This window comes from Salvelinus fontinalis, chromosome 3 (genome assembly GCF_029448725.1).
Source record: "Salvelinus fontinalis isolate EN_2023a chromosome 3, ASM2944872v1, whole genome shotgun sequence".
NCBI classification, from domain to species: domain Eukaryota; kingdom Metazoa; phylum Chordata; class Actinopteri; order Salmoniformes; family Salmonidae; genus Salvelinus; species Salvelinus fontinalis.
In genome coordinates, this window is record NC_074667.1 from 41,081,950 (window position 1) to 41,105,335 (window position 23,386).

Genomic DNA, 23,386 nt, shown 5'->3' on the forward strand with positions numbered 1-23,386 from the left:
CTTGTGTTAATCAACGCCTGACCCATTTCAGACACCAGCCAACTTCCTTCCCAGAACATCTGCAGCGTGTTTATGTGTGAGAGAGAGAGAGAGAGAGAGAGAGAGAGAGAGAGAGAGAGAGAGAGAGAGAGAGAGAGAGAGAGAGAGAGAGAGAGAGCGAGAGAGCGAGAGAGAGCATATCTTTAATGAAGCCCGTAGATGTGAGGCTATGATGCCCTAAAGACAAGTTCTAAGCAGGCCTTGAAATGTATGTGTAATGTATGTACAGTAGCTGGATGAACGTTGGGTGTACAGTAGCTGGATGAACGTTGGGTGTACAGTAGCTGGATGAACGTTGGGTGTACAGTAGCTGGATGAACGTTGGGTGTACAGTAGCTATGGATGAGAAAGCAAGAGTTTGTAAGCGTAAGAGTGATATTCAAATCACTACAATTACTTATTGAGATCATAACAATATTAGAAGCTCCAGGGAACATTTCTGAATTAGAAATAAGGTTTGGTTTAGCTTTGAGTTTCATTTCTCACATTAAGGAGACGGGAGAAAGCCTCTGGTTTCAAACCAGTGGCTCAAAATTAGTTAGTGATTATTTTTCTCGTTTTCAAGAGGATCGAATTAGAAAACATGAGGCAATGAACATTGTGGGGCGTGTGGTTGACAACGTGTGAGAACTCAAGGGGAAGTGGCCTGTCTGCTGTGTTCTGTGCTCGCCTCCTGCTCCCTGTCTTCTCACGACGCTCTCTTGACTTTCTCTTTCTAGAAGAAGACCCTCATTCACTCTGTCTATCGCTCACTCCGTTTATATCCTCAGGCAATGGTTGGGATCTTTATATTAGGGACCTTTCTCTTGTACTGTGTGGGACAGAACCAAATTCAAGGTAAGTGCATTCCCATCTACAACTACTAGTCAGGGTTGGGCGTATCTCATTTTAATAGAGGAATTGACTTGAAATTCTTATTCAATAATTAGAAAGTGTAATTTATTTCCAATGGTGATTTTGAAATCGTTGAGTAAGAATTCACTTCTGGAATTGACAAGCATTGACCCCAACCCTGGTACTGGTACCTGGCACAAGGCAGACATGGGTAATGGCAGGTCCGTTATGAGAGCAATATTTCCCCTATATTAATTTAGCAAACCAAAGGCGAAATTGCCACGGGGAACAGGCCCTTGCTTTAACGGTCGACTTTGGGCACAAAAACAGTCCAATTTTCAAACAGAAATGGGTTGGGCCTTTGGTGGTTCATCAATGTGTCTTTCTGGTCATGTGCGCCACAACCAACATAGCTAGTTCGTTAGCTAAGATAGCCACTTGTAGCTAGCCAGTAACTCCTCCAGTATGTGTTGACGTCATTTCACAGGATTGGTTTTTGGACGGAAGCTGTAGAGATTGTTAAGAAACACAGGAGGTTGGTGGCACTAATTGGGGTGAACGGGCTTGTGGTAATGACTGGAGCGGAATTAGTGGAATGGTAACAAAAAAAATTGGGGGGGGGGCCTTCCACTTATACTTCCATTTATACTTTCAAAATCCCCCTCTACATCCACCTCAACATACCCCTCAAGAGAGGCATAACAGAACTGCAGGAAATGTGTTTTAAAATGTAAAAAAAAAAATCCGGAGGGGGTACCACCTGGATCCACCGTCTACTGTTCACCCCCCCCCCCCCCCCCCCCCCCCCCCCGCCCCCCTAATATGTACGCCACAATTTCGTCCTTGTAGCAGACCCTCATAGACCTCTGCTGTGAATTTGTGCCTGAGAGAGTCAGGGATCATTACTAATGTCACTGTTGTGTTTGATGTGTCAGGGGTCCCCCAAGGATGTGTGTCCCAGCCCTCATGTTCAGCTTGCCTGAGGAGCCCTGGATGTGCCTGGTGCAAACACAAGGTCAGCTTTATCATGCATCATCTGGCTTGCTGCTGCTGCCTCATTTCTTTGTTTCAAACTGTTGCATGTTTTATCCTTGAGTTTTGCTATACTTTGGACTTGATTGCTTTGTGAGTTGGCTTCTCTGTGGACAACACGTGGGACGACGGAATTAGGCCATTCACACTGTAGGAGCTACTTACAACAATAGGATCAAATACAATTATTTGTCACATGCGTCGTAAACAACAGGTGTAGACTAACAGTGAAATGCTTACTTACGGGTTCTTCCCAACAATACAGAGAGGAAAAAAATCTACGGGCTTCATTAAAGATATGCTCGCTCTGTCTCTCTCTCTCTCTCTCTCTCTCTCTCTCTCTCTCTCTCTCTCTCTCTCTCTCTCTCTCTCTCTCTCTCTCTCTCTCTCTCTCTCTCTCTCTCTCTCTCTCTCTCTCTCTCTCTCTCTCTCTCACATAAACACGCTGCAGATGTTCTGGGAAGGAAGTTGGTTGGTGTCTGAAATGGGTCAGGCATTGATTAACACAAGCTACAGACCGCAGATTAAATATTGCAGCTTGTCTGACTGGCTGGGTGACAGCCTTTGGTCACAAAGGGGCCGATTCAAACTTTACGGCCCCTTTACTATACCTGAGCTAATACAGGTATAGTAAAGGCTCAGTGCACTACTTTTGTAAAAAAAAAAAAAAATCCTCAAATCAAATTATAGATATTTAAATACATTTATTCCGATTTTTAAGGGGGTGCAGCACCCTCAGCACCCCCACTTCCTGTGGCTAAGTCTCCATCCCAAACGTGTATTTGGCTGGCACTGGCGTTTTCCCATGCTTTAAGAGCAACTAAACGTAATAAGCAACTTCTTGTTTTGAAAACAGTCTATGTGGCATCGATATGAGTCACAAACATTTATTTTAGTGTCAACATGTACTACAAAGTGTAAATAGTATCATTCTGGTCCAAAATAGAGATTTGGTGATAATTAGGAAAAATGTGTATGTCATGGAATGAAGGGTATTGTAACAGTTTTCTGGGTTTTCAAGCCTGCCCACAGCTGGCAGCACCCAAGTAATCATCAATCCAGAGCGCAGCTGCATGCGACCAGATCATAATGCACACGGTCAATTTGGTTTGACATTCGATTTCTCTATGGGGCTAGTTAGGAACCATCAGTAAATTACACAATATAATTTTAAAATGTCAATAGCTCCACATTTCAATTACTTAAAAACCTCAAACCAACCATACATTTTAGAAATGCATGTACACATATTGAAAGCATTTAATAAGACAACTAAAAGGTGTGCAACATGAAAATATTGTCACGTTTACATTGTGTAATTTTTTACAGTTTTTCTCAATTGCTAAAACACTAAATCCCATTGGCTCAGTTCTCAGTTGCCTGGACTCATTTAGCTAATTATGCAGTCTGTTGTCAATACCTTAAACCATTTCACATGGTAAAACACAATCTGCAGATCTCACTTAGACTTTTCAGCAAAACTCTAAACACATTCTCATTCTCAAAACACATTCTGCACTCTAATGCACATGTCATCCATACTGGTAAACACAAGTGGCAACAATCAAATACAAATAGAGAACACATGTCATTGATTGAACACAACCACTCAAAATGGATTTAACCTGTTTCAAATGATGCGACACAACCAATATAAGACAGTTCAGAGAGCAAACAGGTTGTTGAGGGTGGGAAGGAAAAAGTCTGAGAATGGATAGAAGAAACAATGTGAGAGGACGAGTGCGTATGCGAGGTGGGCGACGAGGAAGAGGAAGACAAAGAGTTTCTATTTCTCTTTTTTTCCCTCTCTAACAAGCTAGCTAGCTAACGAACAAGCTAGCTAACTAACAAGCTAGCTAGCTAACAAGCTTGTGTGTGCAGTGCGGTACCATAATTAAAATAAAAACACGTCTTAGCTTTTTGTAGTTAATAAATCCATTGTGAAATGTGAAAACTATAGTATCCTTAACTAGCATTGAAAATATAATCTATCGTTCTCTAATTAAAAATCTCTCTACCTAATTTCTGAATCACACCTGTAATGTCAGTAGTTACAGTAGACTATGCCCTCGGAGGGAGGGGAGGGACAGGTAGCCTACACACACACGCACTGGCAACGATTTTCAGCTGGCAGGCAGACACTGGAATAAGTTTATGAGTGACAGTGAGGTCTTTGTGTAGGCAATTTGTTGCATATTTTGTGGGACTATAAAAAAATGACCGGAACGTAAAATTACTTTTCTGATCCAGAACAGTATATATCACTTTTGTTTTCATTTCTTATTCTATTCCTACAAAAATGTCATAATTTTCAGGTTTTCTTTCTGTTCCCTGAACCGGCTCCAACCCCTGGCTATAACTGTTAGAATATCTTTTGTTTCTAGATCCTCAACCATTTATACTAGTGTCAAATTACAGACGTATGGCACTGCATAGGTTCTTCACCATAGCACTACTCATTAAACAAAGTGTAGTGGCTAGGTTCTAAGATACCAAAAGGCCACTTCTATAGACCAGACCTGGGTTCAAATACTATTTCAAATATCTCAATTACTTTCACATACCTTTTGAAGTAAATATTCAAATATTTTTTATTTGAAAAAACAAGTAGTTGAATATTATAATGTATTTGGAAATACACTTGGAAAGTTTTTGAAAATACTCAAATACACTGACTCAAATACACTCCCATGCATTTAACCCAGGTTTTTGAAAATAGAATTTGAAATAAGTATTTGAAAATACTCTCAATTACAATTTGGTAGACTATTTGTTTTTTACACATAATCATTCCAAATACTCAAATAAAAGTACTTGTTGTGGGTTGTGTATTTGAACATTCTCAGTGTTTTTATATACATACAGCGGCAAGAAAAAGTATGTGAACCCTTTGGAATTACCTGGATTTCTGCATAAATTGGTCATCAAATTTGATCTGATCTTCATCGAAGTCACAACAATAGACAAACGTAGTGTGCTTAAACTAATAACACACAAATTATTGTATTTTTATTGTCTATATTGAATACATCATTTAAACATTCACAGTGTAGGTTGGAAAAAGTATGTGAACACCTAGGCTAATGACTTCTCCAAAAGCTAATTGGAGTCAGGAGTCAGCTAACCTGGAGTCCAATCAATGAGACGAGATTGGAGATGTTGGTTAGAGTTGCCTTGCCCTATAAAAAACACACACAAAAGTTTGCTATTCACAAGAATCATTGCCTGATGTGAACCATGCCTCAAACAAAAGAGATCTCAGAAGACCTAAGATTAAGAATTGTTGACTTGCATACAGCAGGAAAGGGTTACAAAAGTATCTCTAAAAGCCTTGATGTTCATCAGTCCACGGTAAGACAAATTGTCTATAAATGGAGAAAGTTCAGCACTGTTGCTACTCTCCCTAGGGGTGGACGTCCTGCAAAGATGACTGTAAGAGCACAATGCATAATGTTCAATGAGGTTAAGAACAATCCTAGAGTGTCAGCTAAAAACTTACAGAAATCTCTGGAACATGCTAACATCTCTGTTGACAAGTCTACGATACGTAAAACACTCAACAAGAATGGTGTTCATGGGAGGACACCAATAAAACCATTCCTGAACATCTGAAGTTTGCAAAAGTGCACCTGGCTGTTCCACAGTGCTACTGGCAACATATTATGTGGACAGATGAAACTATAGTTGAGTTGATTTGGAAGGAACACGCAACACTGTGTGGAGAAAAAAAGGCACAGCACACCAACATAAAAAATCTCATCCCAACTGTAAAGTATGGTGGAGGGAGCATCATGGTTTGGGGCTGCTTTGCTGCCTCAGGGCCTGGACAGCTTGCTATCATCGACGGAAAAATGAATTCCCAAGTTTATCAAGACGTTTTGCAGGAGAATGCTAATTCTATCTGTCCGCCAATTGAAGCTCAACAGAAGTTGGGTGATGCAACAGGACAACGACCCAAAACACAGAAGTAAATCAATTACAGAATGGCTTCAACAGAAGAAAATACACCTTCTGGAGTGGCCCAGTCAGAGTCCTGACCTGAACCCAATTAAGGTGCTGTGACATGACCTCAAGAGAGCAGTTCCCACCAGACATCCCAAGAATATTGCTGAACTGAAACAGTTTTGTAAAGAGGAATGGTCCAACATTCCTTTTGACCGTTGTGCAGGTCTGATCTGCAACTACAGAAAATGTTTATTTGAGGTTATTGCTGCCAAAGGAGGGTCAACCAGTTACTAAAGGGTTCACATACTTTTTCCACCCTGCACTGTGAATGTTTACACGGTGTGTTCAATAAAGACATGAAATGTATTATTGTTTGTGTGTTATTAGATGAAGGAGACTGTGTTTGTCTATTGTTGTGACATAGATGAAGATCAGATCAAATTTGATGACCAATTAATGCAGAAATCCAGGTATTTCCAAAGGGTTCACATACTTTTTCTTGCCACTGTATATATTTTTTTTTATGATTAGATAATATAATTTAAAAGTATGCATTACGGTGTCTGTAATAGAATAAAGGTGTCATTAACTAATGTAGAGATTAATAAATGCATTTCTATAACTTCCCCCAAAAGAATTACAATGGAGGAAGAGTACCAAGATGGCTGCACGGTGGCTTCAATGTATAATTGATTTGAACCCAGGTCTGCTATAGCTGCTTTTAAAAAGACTGGTTCCAACACGTTTTCCCCATTTAAAGACTTAAGAGAGTTATTGTTCTAGTTGCAATTAAAATGTCATTTATTACTCACAAAAGGTCCAGGTTTGTCACACAGATTCCAGTTGATGAATGGTAAAACAAAGCAATAGATTCTGGGTGTTCTAAACAGATTCCAGATGATATTGATGAAGTCAAAAATGTATAATGCACAAAGGTAAAAAGGATGAAAAAAAGATATACATGAATGATTAAGTAAATGGTTCCAACGGTTGAAAACGGTATATCTTTTGCGTCTTCTATACAGATTTGTAACAACTTTTCCAATTAAAAAATACTAATCTCAAAACTAGACATTTAGCAGATATAGTCTGCAAGGCGTTATAGTCTCAAGGCCTTGATTATACATATCATGGGTTCTGGTCCTCTTTTTAAATAATTTTGATTTTTTTTCACCACTTTTTCAGAAGAATTGCCATAACATAAGCTTTTTTTATGGTATACACAAATAAATACAGGTGCCTTAAAGTGTTGGTCCCGTGTTTCATGAGCTGAAATAAAAGATCCCAGAAATTTTCCATACTCAAAAAAAAATATATAAAAAAAAATATATAAAAATATTTCTTATCTCATAATTGGTGCACAAATGTGTTTACATCCCTATTAGTGAGCATTTATTCTTTGCCAGATAGTCCATCCACCTGACAGGTGTGGCATATCAAGAAGCTAATTAAATAGCATGATCATTACACAGGTGCACCTTGTGCTGGGGACAATAAAAGCTCACACTCAAATGTGCAGTTTTGTCACACAACACAATGCCACGAGGTCTCACATTTTGATGGATTGTGCAATTTCTGACTGCAGGAATATCCACCAGAGCTCTTGCCAGATAATTTTATGTTAATTTCTCTACCATAAGCCACCTTCAATGTTATTTTAGAGAATTTATCAGTACATCCAACCGGCCTTATAACCGCAGACCCCGTGTATAGAGTCGTGTGGGTGAGCGGTTTGCTGATGTCAACATTGTGAACAGAGTGCCCCATGGTGGCGGTGGGGTTATGGTGTGGTTAGGCATAGGCTACGGAAAACCAACACAATTGCATTTTATCAATGGCAATTTGAATGAACAGAGATACCATGATGAAATCCTGAGGCCCATTGTCGCGCCATTCATCCGCCGCCATCACCTCATGTTTCAGCATGATAATGCACAGCTCCATATCACAATACTTGGAAGCTGAAAATGTCCCAGTTCTTCCATAGCCTGCATACTTACCAGACATGTCCCCCATTGAGCATGTTTGGAATGCTCTGGATCGACATGTACGACAGCATGTTCCAGTTCCCGCCAATATCCAGCAACTTCGCACAGCCATTGAAACCGTACATTCCACAGACCACAATCAACAGCCTGATCAACTCTATGGGAAGGAAATGTGTCGCGCTGCATGAGGCAAATGGTTGTCACACCAGATACTGACTTATTTTCTGATTCATGCCCCTACTTTTTAGTAGGGGCATGGAGGTATCTGTGACCAACAGATGCATATCTGTATTCCAAGTCATGTGAAATCTGTAGATTAAGGCCTGATGAACTGATTTCAATCGACTGATTTCCTTATATGAACTGTAACACTGTAAAATCCTTGAAATTGTTGCATGTTGGATTTATATTTTGGTTCAGTGTACATACAGTGCATTTGGAAAGTATTCAGACCCCTTGACTTTTTCCACATTTTGTTACGTTACCGCCTTATTCTAAAATTGATTAAATTATTTGTTTCCCTCATCAATCTACACACAATGCCCTATAATGTCAAAGCAAAAAACAGTTTTTTAGACATTTCTGCAAATGTACGGTATAAAAATAAAAAATAAAAAAATATCACATTTACATAAATATTCAGACCCTTTTCTCCCATTCTTCTCTGCAGACCCTCTCAAGCTCTATTGGGTTGGATGGGGAGCATCGGTGCACAGCTTTCTGTACTTTGCTCCATTCGTCTTTCCCTCGATCCTGATTAGTCTCCCAGTCCCTGCCGCTGAAAAACATCCCCACAACATGATGCTGCCACCACCTTGCTTCACTGCAGGAATGGTGCCAGGTTTCCTCCAGACGTGACGCTTGGCATTCAGGCCAAAGTGTTCAGTCTTGGTTTCATCAGACCAGAGAGTCTTGTTTATCATGGTCTGAGAGTCCTATAGGTGCCTTTTGACAAACTCCAAGTGGGCTGTCATTCGTCTTTTACTGGAGTGGCTCCGTCTGGCCACTCTACCATAAAGGCCTGATAGGTGGGGTGCTGCAGAGATGGTTGTCCTTCTGGAATGTTCTCCCATCTCCACAGAGGAACTCTGGAACTCTGTCAGGGTGACCATCGGGTTCTTGGTCACCTCCCTGACCAATGCCCTTCTCCCCCAATTGCTCAGTTTGGCCGGGCGTCCAGCTCTAGGAAGAGTTTTGGTGGTTCCAATCTTCTTCCATTTAAGAATGAAGGAGGCCGCTGTGGTCTTGGGGACCTTCAATGCTGCAGAAAAGGTTTGGTACCCTTCCCCAGATCTGTGCCTCGACACAATCCTGTCTCAGAGCTCTATGGACAATTCCTTCTACCTCATAGCTTGGTTTTTTCTCTGACATGCAGTGTCAACTGTGGGACCTTATATAGACAGCTGTGTGCCTTTCCAAATCATGTCCAGTCAATTTAATTTACAAAAGGTGGACTCTAATCAAGTTGTAGAAACAGCTCAAGCATGATCAATGGAAACAGGATGCACCTGAGCTCAATTTCTAGTCTCATAGCAAAGGGTCTGAATACTTGTGTAAATAAGGTATTTCTGTTTTTATTTTTAATAAATTAGTAAACATATCTAAAAACCTGTTTCCACTTTTTCAGTATGGGTTATTGTGTGTAGATTAATGAGGGGGAAAAAGGTAATTAATCAATTTTAGAATAAGGCTGTAACGTATCAAAATGTGGATAAGGGAAGGGGTCTGAGTACTGTATACCAACATGAAAACCTCCATGGAAGGGGTATTTCACAAAAATTCCAAACTTGCCACATTTTATTGATAGCTATCAAGTAGTTTACTGACTTTGGGTGTCATAGACCAGAAAAATGATGTCAGTTTACTCATCCAGAACTAAGCTTTAACAATCAATCAATCAATCAATTTTATTTTATATAGCCCTTCGTACATCAGATAATATCTCGAAGTGCTGTACAGAAACCCAGCCTAAAACCCCAAACAGCTAGAATGCAGGTGTAGAAGCACGGTGGCTAGGAAAAACTCCCTAGAAAGGCCAAAACCTAGGAAGAAACCTAGAGAGGAACCAGGCTATGAGGGGTGGCCAGTCCTCTTCTGGCTGTGCCGGGAGGAGATTATAACAGAACTATGCCAAGATGTTCAAAAATGTTCATAAGTGACAAGCATGGTCAAATAATAATCATGAATAATTTTCAGTTGGCTTTTCATAGCTGATCATTAAGAGTTGAAAAACAACAGGTCTGGGACAGGTGGCGGTTCCATAACCGCAGGCAGAACAGCTGAAACTGGAATAGCAGCAAGGCCAGGCGGACTGGGGACAGCAAGGAGTCACCACGGGCGGCAGTCCCGACGCATGGTCCTAGGGCCCAGGTCCTCCGAGAGAAAGAAAGAGAGAAGGAGAAAATTAGAGAGAGCCAAGATTTTCAAAATGTTCATAAATGACAAGCATGGTCAAATAATAATCAGGAATAAATCTCAGTTGGCTTTTCATAGCCGATCATTAAGAGTTGAAAACAGCAGGTCTGGGACAGGTAGGGGTTCCATAACCGCAGGCAGAAGAGTTGAAACTGGAATAGCAGCAAGGCCAGGCGGACTGAGGGCAGCAAGGAGTCACCACGGCCGGTAGTCCCGACGTATGGTCCTAGGGCTCAGGTCCTCCGAGAGAAAGAAAGAGAGAAGGAGAAAATTAGAGAGAGCCAAGATTTTCAAAATGTTCATAAATGACAAGCATGGTCAAATAATAATCAGGAATAAATCTCAGTTGGCTTTTCATAGCCGATCATTAAGAGTTGAAAACAGCAGGTCTGGGACAGGTGGGGGTTTCGTAACCGCAGGCAGAAACAGTTGAAACTGGAATAGCAGCAAGGCCGGGCGGACTGGGGACAGCAAGGTGTCAGCATGCCCGGTAGTCCTGACGTATGGTCCTAGGGCTCAGGTTCTCAGAGAGAAAGAGAGAACGAGAGAATTAGAGAGAGCATACTTAAATTCACACAGGACACTGGATAAGACAGGAGAAGTACTCCAGGTATAACCAACTGACCCTAGCCCCCCGACACATAAACTACTGCAGCATAAATACTGGAGGCTGAGACAGGAGCGGTCAGGAGACACTGTGGCCCCATCCGAAGAAACCCCCGGACAGGGCCAAACAGGAAGGATATAACCCCACCCACTCTGCCAAAGCACAGCCCCCACACCACTAGAGGGATATCCTCAACCACCAACTTACAATCCTGAGACAAGGCCGAGTATAGCCCACAAAGGTCTCCACCACAGCACAACCAAGGGGGGGCGCCAACCCAGACAGGAAGTTCACGTCAGTAACTCAACCCACTCAAGTGACGCACCCCTCCTAGGGACGGCATGAAAGAGCACCAGCAAGCCAGTGACTCAGCCCCAGTAACAGGGTTAGAGGCAGAGAATCCCAGTGGAGAGAGGGGAACCGGCCCTGGAGAGACAGCAAGGGCGGTTCGTTGCTCCAGAGCCTTTCCGTTCACCTTCACACTCCTGGGCCAGACTACACTCAATCATATGACCTACTGAAGAGATAAGTCTTCAGTAAAGACTTAAAGGTTGAGACCGAGTCTGCGTCTCTCACATGGGTAGGCAGACTGTTCCATAAAAATGGAGATCTATAGGAGAAAGCCCTGCCTCCAGCTGTTTGCTTAGAAATTTTAGGGACAATTAGGAGGCCTGCGTCTTGTGACCGTAGCGTACGTGTAGGTATGTACGGCAGGACCAACTCGGAAAGATCGATAGGAGCAAGCCCATGTAACGCTTTATAGGTTAACAGTAAAACCTTGAAATCAGCCCTTGCCTTAACGGGAAGCCAGTGTAGGGAAGCTAGCACTGGAGTAATATGATCAAATTTCTTGGTTCTAGTCAGGATTCTAGCAGCCGTATTTAGCACTAACTGAAGTTTATTTAGTGCTTTATCCGGGTAGCCGGAAAGTAGAGCATTGCAGTAGTCTAACCTAGAAGTAACAAATGCATGGATTAATTTTTCTGCATCATTTTTGGACAGAAAATTTCTGATTTTTGCAATGTTATGTAGATGGAAAAAAGCTGTCCTTGAAACAGTCTTGATATGTTCGTCAAAAGAGAGATCAGGGTCAAGAGTAACGCCGAGGTCCTTCACAGTTTTATTTATTATTTATTATTATTTTTATTTATTTATTTATTTATAACAACATTGCTTGGTATCCATAGGATATAGTGTATTTTTCATTTCAGAGAACTATCGCTTTAACAAATGTGTGATGAACATGAATTAATATATTTGATGTGTTTAGAAAGAAGGAAGGGTATTCTCTTTATTTAATCATTAAATGTCTGTACTTAGCTATTGAAATTGAAATAATTTGAACATTCTGTGATAGAACCTTATGCCTGAACCCACATTTAAGAGCCATAAGGTTCTATCTGCGATTGCACGGCTTAAAAAAACGTATGTCCAAATGTCTTAAGATTTTGATACTCTGTACTTTTGGTACCTAAGGTAAGGACCTTAATGGGTTATGAAAGAAGAATTCACTCCAAAACCTCTGAGATCTGGGATATCAAAGCTCAATATCTCAGAACTATGCTTTGCGCAGTCAGAACCTTATAGTCCCATGGTCTCGAATCATCAATCATGTATCACTATCATTGATCCTTCATTTGACATCAGAAAGTATGACAGACTTTATCTCACGCTTATGTTGCTTAGATTTTTGAAAATTATCAGTGAGGCTCTTGCTCACAATTAAAAACAGTTTTATTGATTCAAGTTAATATTTCAAGTCAGCTGTCAAATCCCACTGGGCACAGGTGTCAGTTCATCATCTATTTCACGTTGTTTAACGTAATTTCATTAAAATGAATGGAAACAACATTGAATCAACCAGTGTGTGCCCAGTGGATTGTCTTAATCAGAATCAGTAAACACACTGTCTTGCTTGGGTGCTCATGTCTTACACAACATGTGTGTGTTCTCTATCCTGCTCTCAGTTTGGGGTTGATAATTGAATGGTGTATTGTGCTGTTGCAGCGCTTTGTGGTTTCCTAAGCTAGTCGTGCTACTGATGTCAGACTCACTTCCGTCTTTCTATTCTATTTCCACATGCATTTCCTGTTAATTTCGGTGGTATATTTTTTGGTCAAGATATTAGTGATACCTTCAAATCTTTGTTGGCTTTGACTTTAACTCTGTCATTTCTCCCTGCAACCAAACCCCTCTTCCCCAAAGCAACAGTCTAATCTATAGGTCCTATCTATAATAATGACATGTCCTATGTATCTTTAAAGATAATAATTATACAGAGATATACATCAACATGTTGGATTGACAGCAGGCAGTCCCACATGATAATCTCGCACCCCACGTGTGAGTCAGTGTTTTATTTTCTCTATCCTTAGTCCGACACACTGAACTAAGACCATAATACACATCCTCCTGACAGGACTTCCTGAAGTCTGGAGAGTCCAGTGAGCGGAGGTGTGACACTGCTGAGTCTCTGAGGACCAGGCGTTGTGAGCAGATGGACATCATCAACCCCCGATTAGATCCAGTCTTTCTGAAGAATAATGATCTCAGCAGCAACCCAGGCAATGTGGTCCAGCTTAAGCCACAAAACCTCCTCTTCAAACTCAGAGTTGGTGAGAGTTATATACTCTTCCTAAAAGGAAGTATTTCTCAGAATACAAACAGGGACAGGTCTGAAATCTGAAATTCAAACAGGGACAGGTCTGAAATCTGAAATACAAACAGGGACAGGTCTGAAATCTGAAATTCAAACAGGGACAGGTCTGAAATCTGAAATACAAACAGGCACAGGTCTGAAATCTGAAATTCAAACAGGGAAAGGTCTGAAATCTGAAATACAAACAGGGACAGGTCTGAAATCTGAAATTCAAACAGGAACAGGTCTGAAATCTGAAATACAAATAGGGACAGGTTTGAAATCTGAAATTCAAACAGGGACTGGTCTGAAATCTGAAATTCAAACAGGGACTGGTCTGAAATCTGACATTTGTGGTGGTGCTTTATAGATTATTTTTGAAGCCGTGCAAAGTAATAGAAGTAACGACGTCATGTAAAGTATTGTAGTGATGCATGTATTTGCAGTTGATAACTGTTCTAGCTGACCCGTTTGTTTCAGGAGTCCCTCAGACCTTCAATGTGTCATTCAAGAGAGCCGAGGGCTACCCCATAGACCTGTACTACCTGATGGACCTGTCCTTCTCCATGAAGGACGACCTGGACACCATCAAGAACCTAGGCCAGGACATCCTCTCTACGCTGAAAAAAGTCACCCAGAAGGTCCGCATAGGTGAGTGCTGAGGAGACAGACTTATGCAGAAGATAGGATTTCATGTCAGGATTTCAATCAACTGTGTGTAGTCATCCGACTGTGCCACCTCTCCTCATCCTGTCCATCTCTATCCCTCTCCTCTCTCCGCTGTCAGGCTTCGGCTCATTTGTAGACAAGGTGGCTCTGCCATACGTCAGCCAGGTGAAAGCCAAGAAGAATAACCCCTGTCCCAACCGCCTGAACATCTGTCAACCTGCCTTCAGCTTCCAAAATGTTCTGAGACTCACAGAAGACGTGGACAAGTTCAAGACCAGGGTCAGCGACCAGATCATCTCTGGAAACCTGGACTCCCCCGAGGCAGGCTTTGACGCAATCATGCAGGCAGCTGTCTGCCAGGTAGTGTCATACATAACTAAACACAGTCCCCTCCACTTTATAGATTGGAGGCAAGGATGTCTAGAACATCCTTATTTCTTTTTCTATGGGTTTTTCCTTCTTTCTCTCTCTCTTTACTCTCCCTCTCTTACTTGCCTCACACCATCTCTGTCACTCTGTGTCTCTCTTTTTCCTTCCAGAGTGTGATTGGTTGGAACAATGTCACCCGGATCCTGGTCTACACGTCAGATGACACCTTCCACATTGCCGGGGATGGCAGGCTGGCTGGTATATTCGAGCCTCATGACGGCATGTGCCATCTCAATGACACTGGCTTCTACGATGGCACTAAATATGTGAGTTATCAAGAGAGGAGAAGGGTAATCAACACTTAGAAGACGTGAGTTTGTTTCAGTGATAGAGGCTAACATTTATTGCAGGAGAACTGGTGTACTACAACATCTTTCTGTGGTTATTTACTCCACTTCCTGTATGTGTCTCAGGACTACCCGTCGGTTGGCCAGCTTGCCAGGGTCCTGGCAACCAATAACATCCAGCTCATCTTTGCTGTCACCGAGGACAGTGTTGCTGCCTACAAGGTCAGAACTGACAGGAGAGGTTGTTTGTAAGAGCAGATTACAAAATGTCACAAAATGTTTAAAGGCCCAATGCAGTCAAAAACATGATTTCTCTGTGTTTTCTATATATGTCCACCCTATGGGGTTGGAATAATACTGTGAAATTGTGAAAATGATAATAATACCCTTTTAGTGTAAGAGCTGTTTTAAAGACCATCTGAAATTTCAGGCTGTTTTGGTGGGATGAAGTTTTGGCCTGCCTGGTGACATGAGTTAATAGACCAATAAGAAAGAGAGTTCCAAACCTTTCTGCCAATAACAGCTAGTTTTAATTTTTCCATTCCCCACTAAGACCACTTCCACAGTCCCAGCAAAATTATTGCTTGAGAAACTTCTGTTTGCTAAGAAGATATTTTTGTTTCTTTTACCTAAACACACACACACACACACACACACACACACACACACACACACACACACACACACACACACACACACACACACACACACACACACACACACACACACACACACACACACACACACTTCTCTAGGCATTGAGTAAACTAATCCCTCAGTCAGTGGTGGGAGTCCTGAAGAACGACTCCAGCAACGTGGTCCTGCTCATCTCAGAGGCCTACAGTGTGAGTATCTCAAGCTTAGAATACAGTTAACAAGCTACTGCAAAATGGCGAATGGCTGCAATGACCGAAAAAGAGGACAGCTTTATTTGAAACAGAGATGCTGAAGCTGGAAATAAAAGCATGTCTGTGGTTATGCTCATGAGTCACACTGCAGACTAAAAGGGTAGAACTAGCTCTCATACGTATTTTCATTGGAAACCATGGCATCATGGTTACCTACTGATGTATATAGTGTGTGCTGTGCTCTCACAGGTCTAAAAATAGGCTGTGGCAAATTATGTCTAAATCTTCCTAGTGGGGACTTCAAAGGTTTCATACATGATAGACTTACATTTCTCTAGATAGGAGTATGTTAAAATTAGAGAAATATATATTACTTTTGCAAATGCATTACTTACAATCAAAAGTGGCTTTGCAATGAAATGCCATTTATTAGACACATAGACGTACATGTAACATCATCAGCTGTTCTATCTAGTAATGCATATCTATTCACAGAACCTGTCCTCCACCATCTTACTGGAGCATCATGAAGCTCCCTCAGGTCTGGACGTGACATACAGATCCCACTGCACCCCTGAAAAAGGGGACAACACCCCGTGGCAGAGGAGGGGCGAGTGCATGAACATCAAGCTCAACCAGCAGGTCTGGCACAAAGCAGGGGCGGGGGAAGAGATCATAATGTGAATAAGAACATCAAAGCTCATGTCTTCAAAGGATTTAGTCATGTAACTTGGACTTATAGAACAATTTGTTGTGTATTATCCCCTCCCTTGCTCCCAGGTCAACTTCACGATAAGCCTGAACATCTCAACATGTCTGAAGGAGAAGCAGACGTTTTCCCTAAAACTGCAGGGCATCAGCGAGACTCTGAAGGTCTCTGTGGAAACCCTGTGTGACTGTGACTGCCAAGACAGAGAAGAGCAGTCCTCACACTGCAATAAAATTGGAACGCTCACCTGCGGCATCTGCAGGCAAGTCTTAAAATTCTGACTAGAACTCACAGCACCTCCTGTTTGGTGAGATAGAGAACTGTGCTTACAAACTGCACAGAGTAAGGGAAACAGCTGCAGTCTGACTGTTACCACAGAGCAGTAAACTAGTTTCTGTAGTCAAAGAAATGTATCAAAGATATACTGTATGTTATCAAAACTTCAGGGGATTCAACCCAATTGTTCTCCAGAGAAAGTGAATACAGAGAAAGTGAATACAGAGAAACTGATTAAAGTGTTGTTTCGATACTGATGAGTAGGAATAGGAGTCTTCCCTGATCACGTAACCTGACCAGAAACAACTCCTGGCCCAAAATAGGCTATAAGTATCAGAATTTCCCCTGTTTTTTTGTTGTTTTTCCTTGGCTTTTCATAGTTTTTGTAAAATACTATGCCCTTTAGCTGTGATGAGGGTCACCTGGGTCAGAGGTGTGAGTGTGAGCGGCCTAAGGACATGACCTCTGCCGACTCTATGGCCGCAACATGTCGCCAAGACAACTCCTCGCAGCTGTGCAGCGGGCATGGGAGCTGTGAGTGTGGCATGTGTACGTGTCAGGGCATCCACCGCGGCAATTTTTGCCAATGTGATGACAACAGCTGTGCCCGCCACAACAACATGCTCTGCGGTGGTGAGTAAACTCAAACAGTTAGTTCCTGCCATGCATTTTGATTGGCTGAAGAATGTGTTCCTCAGTTGTATTTTATTGCAGCCCATTTTTCAGCCGTGTAATGTCTTCTGCAGGTAATGGGCAGTGTGACTGTGGAACATGTAAGTGTAATGACAACTACACAGGCTCTGCATGTGACTGTTCCAAACTCACCGACCAGTGCAGGACTGTTGGGAAGCTGTGCAATGGCCAGGGAACATGCCAGTGTAACCAGTGCCAGTGCAACAAACACTTTTTTGGCATAAACTGCTCAAAGATTGCCAACGCATGCCCAAAATTCCTGTGAGTACAAGACAATAACTTAAAGTGAGTTTGGATTGAGCTTCCAGGTTGACAAAGCTTAGGTCTTAAATAGTGACCGTACAGCAACAGTTTACTTTTGCTACAATAATGCAGTGTGTGTGGGGGGTTGGTTCTTCTATCCTTGTGGGGACCTAAAATCCCCAAAGTCCCCACAAGGATAGTAAAACAAGGAAAATTCTCCCTCGTGGGGATATTTCCCACATCCACGTGAGGACAAAGGCTATTTTAAGATCAGGGGTTAGGGTTAGGGTTAGAATTAGGGTTTGGGTTAGAATTAGGGTTAGGGTAAGGGTTAGGAGTTAGGTTTAGGATTTGGGTTAGGGTTACGGGTTAAGGTTAGGTTTGGGGTTTAAGGTCAAGGTTATGGTTATGGTAAGGGTTAGGGTTAGGGTTAGGTTTCGGGTTGGGGGTTAGGGGTTAGGGAAAACATTATTTTAAATATAAATTAATTTTAGGTCCCCACGAGGATAGAACAGCAAAACGTGTGTGTGTGTACCTTCAGTATGTCTGTTAACCTGTCTTTATGTTCAGGGACTGTGTGACATGTGAATTGGAGAAAAAGAAGAGTAGCAGCCTAAAGAGTAACTGCAGCCAACTCTGTGGCTCAGTCAAGCTTACTTGGATGAAGGGACCCCAGGAGTTCCCCTGCAGTAAAGACACCATCTCCTACAAAGTGGAGCTGTTGCCCGATGGCAACATCCTGATCTTCTACGCAGATCTGCCTCGTGAGACCTTCAATTTATCTCTAATCGTCATCCTTTATTTTCATTTTATGTCCTAATGTTTTCACTTCTTCGGATCTCACTGCTCATTGAAGCAATTTATAATATTACTAGCGTTTAGGCTCAACTAAAAAAGACTATTCCTATGACGTATTTGTTCTGCCCTATACTGCTATAGTTGTTTGATCAAATGTTGTTAACATTAGACGAAAAGTTTGTTCAATATTTGAAGCTGGGGCCCAGTCAGGTCACATGTTCTACTACAAACGCTTCCTCTCCACATTCCTGGCAGGCTCTATTGACAAGACTTACGTGATCATTGGCAGCTCTGTGTCCAGCATCATCTTCATTGGCATCGCAGTGATCCTCATCAGCAGGCTTATGCTAGAGCTCCACTACCGGAGAGAGTATGACAGCTTCCTCAAAGCAAAGGAGGCCGAAGTCTGGCAAGATGTGAGAGAAAGATCAGCACACACATGACAATGAATCACCATGACGTGAGATAGGCTAAATGTCCCTGCAATAACTGGTTGCTTGTCATAACCAAATAACTTTCTATTATTCTGTTTCATAGTTTTTTATATGAATTTCATCATTATTTGTGTGAATGTGTTTGGTCTTCTTATGGTTGTTTTGTATTGATTTTAAAGAAAATGATCAACTTAATGAGTCTTTAACGCAAGATTTATAAGGTTAGGTGTTGAAATTGATTGTAGATAACATGATGCTCCCTCTGTACTAAACTTCTCTCTTGTTTGGTTCTTTTGTGTTTCAGACAAAAAATCCCTTGTTCCAGGATGCCACGACCGTGGTTATGAACCCCATGCACATTCAAGAGGACTGATCCAAACCATTAGACTCTAAAGCCAACAAACACTTCACTTCCAGAAAACCTGTGATCTACTGTAATAAGTGAAAGCCAGACCATACTGTATGCCGATCATAACTTCAGGGAACCGCAAGAACCGTCTGTTGCTAACAGGATCAAAGACTTTGTCATGAGAACATTACATTCTCTTTCCCTGTATTTCAAGGCCAATACGTATTTCAGATATGATTTGCAGCACGTTTATTCCCATACTCACTTATTGGTTCTCCTCAGTTTGATTGCTTCCTCTTGTTGTACAGAAGTAGTAGTGAGACCACTCCACTCTCTCTCAACTTTCAGTCTTTTTCTCATGATGAAGTCCCCCATCTCCTTATGTCCTCCTTCTCCTCTGCATTTGTCTGTTTATTTAAACATTTGATTGTTAAAATGTTCTGAAGTTGGTATGAATTATTAAGTCTTGTGAAGGGTCATTCCTTTTTAGTCTGTGCATATAGTTTGTGTTGCATCATATTCCGTTTTTCTTAATGAATTATTTTCAAATTATTATCAGCTGAATTATATTTCAAATGATTTTCTGTACAGTGTATTAATTAAGTAGGCCTATGTGAGCACTGTGTGATTGAAATGATATAGTACCGTTTTTAATAATATCAATTAATAAAGTAATTTGTAGTGTAATGAGCAGGCAATAAAAGAGGAAAAAACATGAACCAGACGGATGTCAAAATTATTATTTAACTAAGATTAGTCTCTCGTCAGACTCCACATCGTCTATGAGAAAAAAGTGTTAAAGCACTGTGCTGGACAATTGGCTGGTGTTTTACCAGACATTTTCCAATCCTCACTCGACCAGCAACACGTGCCAGGATTGTGGAAAAACTCAATAATTATACCCATTCCTAAAGCATCTAATCCCTCTGTGCTGAATGACTACCGCCCTGTCGCCTTGACATCCTTAGTAATAAAATGCCTTGAGAAAATTGTGAAAGTCATATTCTCAGTGTCACCCAGAAGCTTCTCGACCCATTTCAGTTTGCCTATCAGCCTAGCAGAGGAGTTGATGATGCCATTCGTACCCTCCTTAACATGGTCTAAAGACATCTAGAGGGTGCCAAATCCCACGTCAGGGTTTAGTTTGTTGACTTTTCTTCTGCCTTCAACACAATCCAGCCTTACATTCTGGCACAGAGACTCATTCGGGACTTCACCTTAGATGGGGGGCTGGTTGGACTTCCTGAGCCAACGCTCACAGCGAGTCAAAATAGGTCCCCACGTGTCGGATACTCGCAATACCAACACAGGCTCTCCTCAGGGATGTGTTTTGTCCCCACTTCTGTACATCTTGTACACTAATAGTTGTACTAGTTCCCATACTGACAGACACCTTGTTAAGTTCGCTGATGACACTGCCTTGATCAGCCTGTTGCATGATGACGAGGAACATCATGGCCCGGTCCTAGATGACTTTGTAGAGTTGTGTGAGGAATCACACTTGGTCCTCAATACCAACAAGACGAAAGAGATGTGCATAGACTTCAGGAAGCGTACAACACCTACCTCTGCAACATCAATCAGAGGTCAGAATATAGAAATTGTAGAGGAATACAAATATCTGGGTGTCAGGTATGCGTAAATGGCTGTAAGGGAGTCAGGTGCAGGAGAGCAGATGTTGGGTAGCCAACGGAGCCTTTTATTTAGGCGAATTTAAAGCACACAGCAAAGTGAACACGAAATAACAATACGGGTTCACATAACCCAGCGCAACAGACTAATGTGCACATAACATGAAACAGAATACCACACAAAGACATGGGGGGAAACAGACAATACACAACACATAATGAGGTTAATGAGAACCAGGTGTGTGGGAAAACAAGACAAGACAAATGGAAAATTAAAAATGGATCGGCGATGTCGACCGCCAAGCACCGCCCGAACAAGGAGAGGCATCGACTTCGGCAGAAGTCGTGACACTGGGTGTCCTTTTGGACAATAAGCTTCAGTAGAGTAAATGTACAGACCTGATCTACAAAAAGAGCCAACAGAGACTGTACTTTCTCAAAAAGCTGGGATCTTTTAATGTAGACTGTACTATATTGACTCTGTTTTACAAATCTTTTATTGAGAGTATTTTAACTTTTTGTATTGTTTGTTGGTTTGGCAATGCCACTGTCAGCCAGAGAAATATGTTGAGAAGGATTATTACCACAGCAAGCAAGGTACCTGGAGTCAAGCAGTTAGCCCTGGATGAGATCTTTAAGGTCAGGGCCCTCCGTAAGGCTCACAAAATCCTTTTAGACCCAAGCCACCCCCTGTACCTGGACTTTGAACTACTCCCCTCTGGGCGCAGGTATAGGGCACCCCTCAGCAGGAAAAATAGAACGAGACAATCATTTGTGCCAGGTGTGATATCCCTCCTAAATAGCACAGGCTAATGTTCCTATCGACTCCGTAAGGCCAGCAGGCTAGTCTTTATTTTTAAAGTGTTTTATTTATTTATTTATTTATTATTATTATTTAAAAAAAAAAAGTTTTATTGTTATGTAACTTATATGAAAGTTGTATTGTCAATGTTTTTTTGTATTTAAACGCCACTTTAAATGTGTACATATCATTGCAACAAAATTTCCCCATGGGAACAATAAAGTCAGTAAGTAAGTAAGTAAGTATGAGAATGATCTAAACAATTGATTGCTCTGTTACATAAAGGAGGAAAAAACATGAACCAGACAGATGTCAACATTTTTATTAAACTAAGATTAGTCTCTCGTCAGACTCCACAGCGCGTATGAGAATGACCTAAACAATTTATCTATCTGTTACATAGACTGTATACAGTATTTAACATTCTGCTGCTACTGCTGGGTATTTTGGACATGAAAATACATTTCTATATGAACTATATATATATGAACTCTATATGAACATTTCTATATGAACTCTGTCGCTACCTTGCTCTCCAACCACTGTGCATGAATTGTGAAGAAGTTCAGCAACTTGTGTGCAGTTGAAGTTGCTAAAATATTTTTCGGCCCTCATCCACTGAGGTATATGAACGCCCTCGTCAGGATTTATGATGGAGGCTTTTATAATGAGGGAGTTTGAATGTTAATCTGTGCTGCTCGGTCTTATTGTCAACAACGCAGCATGGTGCATCATTCAGAAACACACAACTCTTTTCCATAAAGTATACTGTATGTTCAAATTTTCAAAATAGGTTTCTTTGGAAAGGCAGATAAAGCGTGTACATGTACAATATAACATTTTGTTTTACATTTGTTTCTTTTTTGGGGGACATTGTGTGTGTGTGTGAGCACACTTAGGGAGAAGGGTGGAGAATTGGGACGTAGCCCACGTGTGCTCTCTCAACCACCTCTACGCCCAGATCTATACTGAAGGCTACAGCAATATTACAATATAACGACTATTCCACGGCATAAATTAAAATGGAATTATATTCATATTGTAGTCCCATCCTCCTCCACTGAGTTCTTGTATGTGACATTTTGTTTGTTGCAAGTCAAGCTTTTGTTTACATACCAGTAAATATTATGTATTGTCAACAGTGGGGACAGTGAGGACAGTACCAAAGACTCCGAAAGGGAGCTGATCTATGATATGGACTGGAATAAGTCTAATTCATTTTCATTTTCCTGTCGTGATATTTGAAGTTTACAAACGTTATTTTTTGGAAGAAAATACTTCTCTATATAAGTTCATTTGCTCCAGACCTGACAGTGTGCCTTTCAACTAATCTATTTTGTGTTCCAACCCTCAGGAAACGATGAGAAGCTAGTGGTTCCGCTGACCAACGGCATTATTGTGTGCCGGCAGCCCCAGCATCTTCTCTAGCAGATCCTGCTCCCTCCTGTCTTTCAGCTGCTGCTGACCAAGCTACCCACCATCAAACAGGTGACGATTCTCTCCCATGGGTGCAAGGTTCCATTTAAGGACCATTGACCCCTATTGTTTTCACTATATATTCTACCTCTTGGTGATGTCATTCGGACAGACAATGTCAACTTTCACTGCTATGCAGACGACAAAAAGCTGTACATTTTGATGAAACATGGTAAATCCCCCAAAAGCCCGTGTTTCAGACAATAGGAAGTGGATGGCGACAAATGTTTAACTTTTAAACTAA

The 23,386-nt window shown here is 41.5% G+C and overlaps 1 protein-coding gene across 1 annotated transcript; it reads left to right on the forward strand.

Moving 5' to 3' along the window:
- The first annotated feature begins 674 nt into the window (after nucleotides 1-674).
- On the forward strand, nucleotides 675-19,952 carry LOC129848375 (integrin beta-7-like). Its single transcript, XM_055915656.1, has 15 exons — nucleotides 675-876; nucleotides 1,809-1,888; nucleotides 13,280-13,475; nucleotides 13,979-14,149; nucleotides 14,286-14,527; nucleotides 14,707-14,862; nucleotides 15,010-15,105; nucleotides 15,639-15,728; nucleotides 16,227-16,373; nucleotides 16,512-16,702; nucleotides 17,123-17,349; nucleotides 17,463-17,670; nucleotides 18,223-18,416; nucleotides 18,706-18,866; nucleotides 19,189-19,952. Exons 1-15 carry the CDS (start codon nucleotides 813-815, stop codon nucleotides 19,255-19,257), a joined length of 2,292 nt encoding a protein of 763 aa, XP_055771631.1. The 5' UTR covers nucleotides 675-812; the 3' UTR covers nucleotides 19,258-19,952.
- Nucleotides 19,953-23,386: the final 3,434 nt, after the last annotated feature.